The sequence below is a fragment of the Oncorhynchus kisutch genome, linkage group LG17 (assembly GCF_002021735.2).
Source record: "Oncorhynchus kisutch isolate 150728-3 linkage group LG17, Okis_V2, whole genome shotgun sequence".
Classification (NCBI taxonomy): Eukaryota; Metazoa; Chordata; class Actinopteri; order Salmoniformes; family Salmonidae; genus Oncorhynchus; species Oncorhynchus kisutch.
In genome coordinates this window covers 74,403,721-74,414,128 of record NC_034190.2, presented here as the reverse complement: position 1 = coordinate 74,414,128, position 10,408 = coordinate 74,403,721, and the positions used below count along the sequence as shown (strand labels likewise).

Sequence of the window (10,408 nt, the reverse complement as noted above, 5' to 3'; positions counted from 1 at the left end):
TCTTCAACTCTCACAGTTTCTCATATCTCTCTGTGTTGATATGTCACTCTTCAACTCTCATAGTTTCTCATATCTCTTTGTGTTGATATGCCACTCTTCAACTCTCACAGTTTCTCATATCTCTCTGTGTTGATATGCCACTCTTCAACTCTCACAGTTTCTCATATCTCTGTGTTGATATGCCAGTCTTCAACTTACAGTTTCTCATATCTCTCTGTGTTGATATGTCACTCTTCAACTCTCACAGTTTCTCATATCTCTCTGTGTTGATATGTCACTCTTCAACTCTCACAGTTTCTCATATCTCTCTGTGTTGATATGTCACTCTTCAACTCACAGTTTCTCATATCTCTCTGTGTTGATATGTCACTCTTCAACTCACAGTTTCTCATATCTCTGTGTTGATATGTCACTCTTCAACTCACAGTTTCTCATATCTCTCTGTGTTGATATGTCACTCTTCAACTCACAGTTTCTCATATCTCTCTGTGTTGATATGTCACTCTTCAACTCACAGTTTCTCATATCTCTGTGTTGATATGTCACTCTTCAACTCTCACAGTTTCTCATATCTCTGTGTTGATATGCCACTCTTCAACTCTCACAGTTTCTCATATCTCTGTGTTGATATGTCACTCTTCCCTTCCACCCCACCCCTCCCCATACCTGTTTTGAACATTGTGTTGTAGTTTCCACATCCCTCTGAAATTGCTTGTTTGGAATAAACTTTTCAGTGTTCCAGAAATATCAATCCTCAGAGTTGATGTAAGGTGAACAGTGTTTGTAGAAAATAAAGAACATTTGAACAATACTCCAAATTTTATCATTACTTAATGTGACAGTAGTTATTCTACATTGTGTAGATTGGAAAAACAATGTTCCTCTTTTTGTGTGTCTTCTGATAGATGCGTCATATGATCATTCCAACCAGAACTCTCCTGAGCCAACCAGAACCTGTGCCCCTCATCCACTCCAGTGCCCTGATAGGCTGCCTCTGGAAGAACTTTCCAGGGTCTTCCAGGTGGTGTGTGTCTGATATTCCCCAGCCCAACGGCCTGAGACAGAGGGTCTGTCTGGGATACCACCAGCCTTCTGGGTACTCCTCTCCTCTCTGTTACCATGGCTACCAACAGGGAGCGGCAGGTGGGTCACATGACAGGGTTTCCACCAGCTGTCTACCCATTTGCCTTCAACTCCATGCGGAACCACTCCCCCTTCGACCTGCTGGCCAATAGCAGACTATTTGGGAGGTTCAGCACAGACCTCCCTAAAGAAATGGCCGCACTCTGTAAGTGATGTTACTCAAGTGTGTGTGTGTGTGTGTGTGTGTGTGTGTGTGTGTGTGTGTGTGTGTGTGTGTGTGTGTGTGTGTGTGTGTGTGTGTGTGTGTGTGTGTGTGTGTGTGTGTGTGTGTGTGTGTGTGTGTGTGTGTGTGTGTGTGTGTGTGTATGTGTACCCAATCATGCGTGAGTGTGTGTGTCATTATTACATTTTGAAACAGAAAATGCTAACTTTTAATTGAACATGCATTCATTCATCTGTTTGATATAAGAGGCAATGAGATAAAGAATGTAAAGAAAAATGGGGATACCTAGTCAGTTGCACAACTGAATGCATTCAACTGAAATGTGTCTTCCACATTTAACCCCCTCGAATGGAGCAGTTCCATAACATTGTGTTGATTATTTGTTGCAGGTGTGTTTTTTTAGGATGCTGCTTTAGATGATGTCGTGGTTCCAAACTCTGAGAGTCAGTAAAGTAAAGCAGGCGTCCATTAAACAAGTCTCAAATAACAGACAAAACGATATCCTTTTCACATGAGGTGATGAAAGGCGTGTATGTCGGGGATTGTGATGGGTGTGGGTGGCAACAGCTGAGTAAAAGCTACCGAGCCCCCCCACCTCTCTTTCTCCTCTCTCTCCCTCTCTTTCTCTCTCCCTCCCTCTCCTCAGCACAGCATGCCTGAGCACCTCTCCAGCCTTTCAGATGTCAATCACTACCTCCCCCTGCTGCTGCCCACTTTATCCTCAAGGTATTTAGAGAGAGAGAGAGAGAAACAGAGAGAGAGAATTTAAGGAGAGCACCCTAAGGTAATATCCTAGTGTGGTGGAATCCAAGAACCCACCCTGCTAGGAAAACACAGACCTCTCTATCTGTCTTTCATGTAGAAATTTGAAGCACACCACTCTCAATGCACTCACAATGAATGAAATCTCCTTCATTGATAAATATTGGCATGTGTTAAAACAAAAACCAGTATCAAAGGGTCACAGGTCACAAACGGTTAAATTGTTGTTCATACCTGCATGGATTAGATGGTTGTCAGATCTTTATTTGAAAAGAGAATCTGTTCTCAATAAGTTACGTGTTATATGCAAAAGTATGTGGACACTCCTTCAAATTAGTGGATTTGCCATACCCGTTGCTAACAGGGGAATAAAGGACACAGCCATGCAATCTCCATAGACAAACATTGGCAGTAGAATTGCCTTACCGAAGAGCTCAGTAACTTTTAAAGTGGCACCGTCATATGATGCTACCTTTCAAACAAATCATTTCATCAAATGTCTGCCCTGCTAGAGCTGCCCCGGTCAACTATAAGTGGCTCATCTGTGTAGTGGTAGGCCACACAAGATCACAGAACAGGACCGTCAAGTGCTGAAGCTTGCAGTGCATAAAAATGGTCTGTCCTCAGTTGCAACACTCACTACCGAGTTCCAAATTACATCTGAAAGCAATGTCAGCTCAATAACTGTTCGTCGGGAGCTTCTTGAAATGGGTTTCCAAGGTCGAGCAGCCGCACACAAGACTAAGATCACCATGCGCAATGCCAAGCGTCGGCTTGGAGCAGTGGAAACACGTTCTCTGGAGTGATGAGTCACGCTTCACAGTCTGGCAGTCCAACGGACAAATCTGGGTTAGGCGAATGCCAGGAGAACGCTACCTGCCCAAATGCATAGTGCCAACTGTAAAGTTTAGTGGATGGTGGAATGCTACATTGTCCCATGCAATCACAAATGTCCTCATGTTTTCTCCCAACTGTTCCCTTTCTGCTTCTGGCACCAGTTGTTGGTGGAGGTCATCTAAAAACAAAAGAAGGCGCTCAGTGTTGTAGGAACCAATCTGGCATTTCTGCAGGACAAAAGCAGCACTCCAGATTGTAGCACACATTGTGATATTTGCTCCTCTCTGACCCAGCACATCAACGGTGGCCCTTTCCCCGATGACGTTTCTTCCCAGCCGACATGTTTTTGCCAGGTTAAACCCTGCCTCATCTACATAAATGATTTCATCTGATTAGCCTCCAACTCCATGACTCTCTTAAAAGAATTCAAACACAGTATGTGTAAATGCTTTTCAGTATGTCCTACTGTATGTACTGTAACCCATGTTTACATGTAGAGTAGCATAGTGTAAAACTCACTGTAGAACAAGACATATTGGATAGACCATACCTGGACATATTGGTTCCGGAGTTCCCTGACCCCATAGTGTAAAACTCACTGTAGAACAAGACATATTGGATAGACCATACCTGGACATATTGGTTCCGGAGTTCCTTGACCCCATTGTGTAAAACTCACTGTAGAACAAGACATATTGGAAAGACCATACCTGGACATATTGGTTCCGGAGTTCCCTGACCCCATAGTGTAAAACTCACTGTAGAACAAGACATATTGGATAGACCATACCTGGACATATTGGTTCCGGAGTTCCCTGACCCCATAGTGTAAAACTCACTGTAGAACAAGACATATTGGAAAGACCATACCTGGACATATTGGTTCCGGAGTTCCTTGACACACTCACTGTTCCTTTCAAAAGGAACTGTGTACAACTGTTTCATTCAAACTCTGTTTTTGGTCAGATTCCAAGCAATGGTAGTCAGAATGATGCTTTCCACATTGTGAAATACTAGGGTGTTATCTACAATGCTGATCTGAATTTCTCTCAGTTTTATTGCATTGTCAGCAATGACCAATCCTACAATGGCATGCTCTTGGTCTTCACTGAGGTGCTTTCCTCTTCCCCCAGAGGGATGAAGACGTTGCGTTCTTTAGAGGAACAAAAATACAACATATGTATTTGCATTGGGACTGGTGGCCTACAGTTACTGTGGGACATAGCAACAGTAATGGTAGAAGAAGCCCTTGTGAAATGCATTACTTACCTGTTGGTTTGTTGAAAATTCAGGATAATGGTTGACCGTCTGAGATTAGACTGGACTCTATCACCAGTCTCTCTCAGTGATAGACCGTGGTATTAGACTGGACTCTTTCACCAGCCTCTCTCTGTGATAGACCATGGTATTGGACTGGACTCTTTCACCAGCCTCTCTCAGTGATAGACCATGGTATTAGACTGGACTCTATCACCAGTCTCTCTCAGTGATAGACCATGGTATTAGGCTGGACTCTTTCACCAGTCTCTCTCAGTGATAGACCATTGTTACAGGCTGGAGTCTTTCACCAGCCCCTCTCAGTGATAGACCGTGGTATTAGACTGGACTCTTTCACCAGCCTCTCTCAGTGATAGACCATGGTATTGGACTGGACTCTTTCACCAGCCCCTCTCAGTGATAGACCGTGGTATTAGACTGGACTCTTTCACCAGTCTCTCTCAGTGATAGACCGTGGTATTAGACTGGACTCTTTCACCAGCCTCTCTCAGTGATAGACCATGGTATTGTACTGGACTCTTTCACCAGCCCCTCTCAGTGATAGACCGTGGTATTAGACTGGACTCTTTCACCAGTCTCTCTCAGTGATAGACCATGGTATTAGGCTGGACTCTTTCACCAGTCTCTCTCAGTGATAGACCATTGTTATAGGCTGGAGTCTTTCACCAGCCCCTCTCAGTGATAGACCGTGGTATTAGACTGGACTCTTTCACCAGCCTCTCTCAGTGATTGACCATGGTATTAGACTGGACTCTTTCACCAGCCTCTCTCAGTGATAGACCATGGTATTAGGCTGGACTCTTTCACCAGTCTCTCTCAGTGATAGACCATTGTTATAGGCTGGAGTCTTTCTCCAGCCCCTCTCAGTGATAGACCGTGGTATTAGACTAGACTCTTTCACCAGCCTCTCTCAGTGATTGACCATGGTATTAGACTGGACTCTTTCACCAGCCTCTCTCAGTGATAGACCATGGTATTAGACTGGACTCTTTCACCAGCCTCTCTCAGTGATAGACCATGGTATTAGACTGGACTCTTTCACCAGCCTCTCTCAGTGATAGACCATGGTATTAGGCTGGACTCTTTCACCAGTCTCTTTCAGTGATAGACCATGGTTTTAGGCTGGACTCTTTCACCTGTCTCTCTCAGTGATACTCCTCTGCCTGGTCCAGCTACTCCTCTCCCTGGTCCAAGTATTCCTCTCCCTGGTCCAACTACTCCTCTCCCTGGTCCAGCTACTCTTCTCCCTGGTCCAACTACTCCTCTGTCTGGTCCAACTACTCCTCTGTCTGGTCCAGCAATTCTTCTCCCTGGTCCAACTACTCCTCTCCCTGGTTCAACTACTCCTCTGCCTGGTCCAGCTACTCCTCTCCCTGGTCCAACTACTCCTCTCCCTGTGGAGGAGAGAGGTAGTAGGGTAGTATCAGGTCCGTGGGGGTGAGAGGTAGTAGGGTAGTATCAGGTCAGAGGGGGTGAGGGGTTGTAGGGTAGTATCAGGTCTGTGGGGGTGAAGGGTAGTAGGGTAGTAGGGTAGTATCAGGTCCGTGGGGGTGAGAGGTGGTAGGGTAGTATCAGGTCTGTGGGGGTGAGGGGTTGTAGGGTAGTATCAGGTCTGTGCGGGTAAGAGGGAGTAGGGTAGTATCAGGTATGTGGGGGTGAGGAGTAGTAGGGTAGTATCAGGTCTGTGGGGGTGAGGGGTAGTAGGGAAGTATCAGGTCTGTGGGGGTGAGAGGTAGTAGGGTAGTGTCAGGTCTGTGGGGGTGAGGGGTAGTAGGGAAGTATCAGGTCTGTGGGGGTGAGGGGTAGTAGGGTAGTATCAAATCAAATCAAATTTTATTTGTCACATACACATGGTTAGCAGATGTTAATGCGAGTGTAGCGAAATGCTTGTGCTTCTAGTTCCGACAATGCAGTAATAACCAACAAGTAATCTAACTAACAATTTCAAAACTACTGTCTTATACACAGTGTAAGGGGATAAAGAATATGTACAGAAAGATATATGAATGAGTGATGGTACAGAGCAGCATAGGCAAGATACAGTAGATGGTATCGAGTACAGTATATACATATGAGATGAGTATGTAAACAAAGTGGCATAGTTAAAGTGGCTAGTGATACATGTATTACACAAGGATGCAGTAGATGATATAGAGTACAGTATATACGTATGCATATGAGATGAATAATGTAGGGTATGTAACATTATATTAGGTAGCATTGTTTAAAGTGGCTAGTGATATATTTTACATCATTTCCCATCAATTCCCATTATTAAAGTGGCTGGAGTTGAGTCAGTGTCAGTGTGTTGGCAGCAGCCACTCAATGTTAGTGGTGGCTGTTTAACAGTCTGATGGCCTTGAGATATAAGCTGTTTTTCAGTCTCTTGGTCCCAGCTTTGATGCACCTGTACTGACCTCGCCTTCTGGATGATAGCGGGGTGAACAGGCAGTGGCTCGGGTGGTTGTTTTCCTTGATGATCTTTATGGCCTTCCTGTAACATCGGGTGGTGTAGGTGTCCTGGAGGGCAGGTAGTTTGCCCCCGGTGATGCGTTGTGCAGACCTCACTACCCTCTGGAGAGCCTTACGGTTGTGGGCGGAGCAGTTGCCGTACCAGGCGGTGATGCAGCCTGCCAGGATGCTCTCGATTGTGCATCTGTAGAAGTTTGTGAGTGCTTTTGGTGACAAGCCGAATTTCTTCAGCCTCCTGAGGTTGAAGAGGCGCTGCTGCGCCTTCTTCACGATGCTGTCTGTGTGGATGGACCAATTCAGTTTGTCTGTGATGTGTATGCCGAGGAACTTAAAACTTGCTACCCTCTCCACTACTGTTCCATCGATGTGGATAGGGGGGTGTTCCCTCTGCTGTTTCCTGAAGTCCACAATCATCTTCTTAGTTTTGTTGACGTTGAGTGTGAGGTTATTTTCCTGACACCACACTCCGAGGGCCCTCACCTCCTCCCTGTAGGCTGTCTCGTCGTTGTTGGTAATCAAGCCTACCACTGTTGTGTCGTCCGCAAATGACGAGCTTGGAGGGTACTATGGTGTTGAATGCCGAGCTGTAGTCTATGAACAGCATTCTCACATAGGTATTCCTCTTGTCCAGATGGGTTAGGGCAGTGTGCAGTGTGGTTGAGATTGCATTGTCTGTGGACCTATTTGGGCGGTAAGCAAATTGGAGTGGGTCTAGGGTGTCAGGTAGGGTGGAGGTGATATGGTCCTTGACTAGTCTCTCAAAGCACTTCATGATGACGGAAGTGAGTGCTACGGGGCGGTAGTCGTTTAGCTCAGTTACCCTAGCTTTCTTGGGAACAGGAACAATGGTGGCCCTCTTGAAGCATGTGGGAACAGCAGACTGGTATAGGGATTGATTGAATATGTCCGTAAACACACTGGCCAGCTGGTCTGCGCATGCTCTAAGGGCGCGGCTGGGGATGCCGTCTGGGCCTGCAGCCTTGCGAGGGTTAACACGTTTAAATGTCTTACTCAACTCGGCTGCAGTGAAGGAGAGTCCGCATGTTGTGTCAGTGGCACTGTATTGTCCTCAAAAGCGGGCAAAAAAGTTATTTAGTCTGCCTGGGAGCAAGACATCCTGGTCCGTGACTGGGCTGGTTTTCTTCTTGTAGTCCGTGATTGACTGTAGACCCTGCCACATACCTCTTGTGTCTGAGCCGTTGAATTGAGATTCTACTTTGTCTCTGTACTGGCGCTTAGCTTGTTTGATAGCCTTGCGGAGGGAATAGCTGCACTGTTTGTATTCGGTCATGTTACCAGTCACCCTGCCCTGATTAAAAGCAGTGGTTCGCGCTTTCAGTTTCACGCGAATGCTGCCATCAATCCACGGTTTCTGGTTAGGGAATGTTTTAATCGTTGCTATGGGAACAACATCTTCAAAGCACGTTCTAATGAACTCGCACACCGAATCAGCGTATTCGTCAATGTTGTTATCTGACGCAATACGAAACATCTCCCAGTCCACGTGATGGAAGCAGTCTTGGAGTGTGGAGTCAGCTTGGTCAGACCAGCGTTGAACAGACCTCAGCGTGGGAGCTTCTTTTTTTAGTTTCTGTCTGTAGGCAGGGATCAACAAAATGGAGTCGTGGTCAGCTTTTCCGAAAGGAGGGCGGGGCAGGGCCTTATATGCGTCGCGGAAGTTAGAGTAACAATGATCCAAGGTCTTTCCACCCCTGGTTGCGCAATCGATATGCTGATAAAATTTAGGGAGTCTTGTTTTCAGATTAGCCTTGTTAAAATCCCCAGCTACAATGAATGCAGCCTCCGGATAAATGGATTCCAGTTTGCAAAGAGTCAAATAAAGTTCGTTCAGAGCCATAGATGTGTCTGCTTGGGGGGGATATATACGGCCGTGATTATAATCGAAGAGAATTCTCTTGGTAGATAATGTGGTCGACATTTGATTGTGAGGAATTCTAAATCAGGTGAACAAAAGGATTTAAGGATTTGAGTTCTCGTTAGCCATAAGGCATACGCCCCCGCCCCTCTTCTTACCAGAAAGATGTTTGTTTCTGTCGGCGCGATGCGTGGAGAAACCCGCTGGCTGCACCACCTCCGATAGCGTCTCTCCAGTGAGCCATGTTTCCGTGAAGCAAAGAATGTTACAGTCTCTGATGTCCCTCTGGAGTGCTACCCTTGCTCGGATTTCATCAACCTTGTTGTCAAGAGACTGGACATTGGCGAGAAGAATGCTAGGGAGTGGTGCACGATGTGCCCGTCTCCGGAGTCTGACCAGAAGACCGCCTCGTTTCCCTCTTTTACGGAGTCGTTTTTTTGGGTCGCCGCATAGGATCCATTCCGTTGTCCTGGTTGAAAGGCAGAACACAGGATCCGCTTCGTGAAAATCATATTCTTGGTCGTACTGATGGTGAGTTGACGCTGATCTTATATTCAGGTCGATGGAGGTTAGAGGTAATAGGGTAGTATCAGGTCCGTGGGGGTGAGGGGTAGTAGGGTAGTATCAGGTCCATGGTGGTGAGGGGTTGTAGGGTAGTAGGGTAGTATCAGGTCCTTGGAGGTGAGGGGTTGTAGTGTAGTATCAGGTCTGTGGGGGTGAGGGGTTGTAGTGTAGTATCAGGTCTGTGGAGGTGAGGGGTTGTAGTGTAGTATCAGGTCTGTGGGGGTGAGGGGTTGTAGTGTAGTATCAGGTCTGTGGGGGTGAGGGGTTGTAGTGTAGTATCAGGTCTGTGGAGGTGAGGGGTTGTAGTGTAGTATCAGGTCTGTGGGGGTGAGGGGTTGTAGTGTAGTATCAGGTCTGTGGGGGTGAGGGGTTGTAGTGTAGTATCAGGTCTGTGGGGGTGAGAGGTAGTAGGGTAGTATCAGGTCTGTGAGGGTGAGGGGTTGTAGTGTAGTATCAGGTCTGTGGGGGTGAGGGGTTGTAGTGTAGTATCAGGTCTGTGGGGGTGAGAGGTAGTAGGGTAGTATCAGGTCGATGGAGGTTCGAGGTAGTAGGGTAGTATCAGGTCCGTGGGGGTGAGGGGTTGTAGTGTAGTATCAGGTCTGTGGGGGTGAGGGGTTGTAGTGTAGTATCAGGTCCGTGGGGGTGAGGGGTTGTAGTGTAGTATCAGGTCCGTGGGGGTGAGGGGTTGTAGTGTAGTATCAGGTCCGTGGGGGTGAGGGGTTGTAGTGTAGTATCAGGTTTGTGGGTGTGCCCTATGGGCACTGGTAAAGTCATATGGGCACTGGTAGAGTCATATGGCCACTGGTAGAGTCATATGGGCACTGGTAGAGTCATATGGGCACTGGTAAAGTCATATGGGCACTGGTAGAGTCATGGGGCGGCAGGGTAGCCTAGTGGTTAGAGCGTTGGACTCGTAACCGGAAGGTTGCAAGTTCAAATCCCAGAGCTGACAAGGTACAAATCTTTCGTTCTGCCCCTGAACAGGCAGTTAACCCACTGTTCTTAGGCCGTCATTGAAAATAAGAATTTGTTCTTAACTGACTTGCCTAGTAAAATAAAGGTAAAAAAAAATATATATGGGCCCTGGTAGAGTCCTAAGGGCACTGGCAGTGTTGCTAGGTAAAGCTCAGCCTTAGCTCACTGGTCACCAACACCCACCGGTAGCACGCGCTCCAGCAGGTATATTTCACTGGTTATCCCCAAAGCCAACATCTCCTTTGGCTGCCTTTCCTTCCAGTTCTCTGCTGCCAATGAGACTTATATCTCCATCTAACTTTAAGCATCAGCTGTCAGAGCAGCTTACCGATAGCTGC

At 46.7% G+C, this 10,408-nt stretch overlaps 1 protein-coding gene across 1 annotated transcript in view; it reads left to right on the top strand.

The window, feature by feature from the left end:
* The first annotated feature begins 900 nt into the window (after positions 1-900).
* Positions 901-10,408, top strand: part of LOC109908308 (retinoic acid receptor gamma-A-like) — a 136,959-nt gene continuing 127,451 nt past the window's right edge. Inside the window, exon 1 of the mRNA XM_031794583.1 lies at positions 901-1,288. Coding sequence (XP_031650443.1) covers positions 1,120-1,288 — 169 coding nt within the window. The 5' untranslated portion in view covers positions 901-1,119. The remainder of the gene's footprint in view (positions 1,289-10,408) is intronic.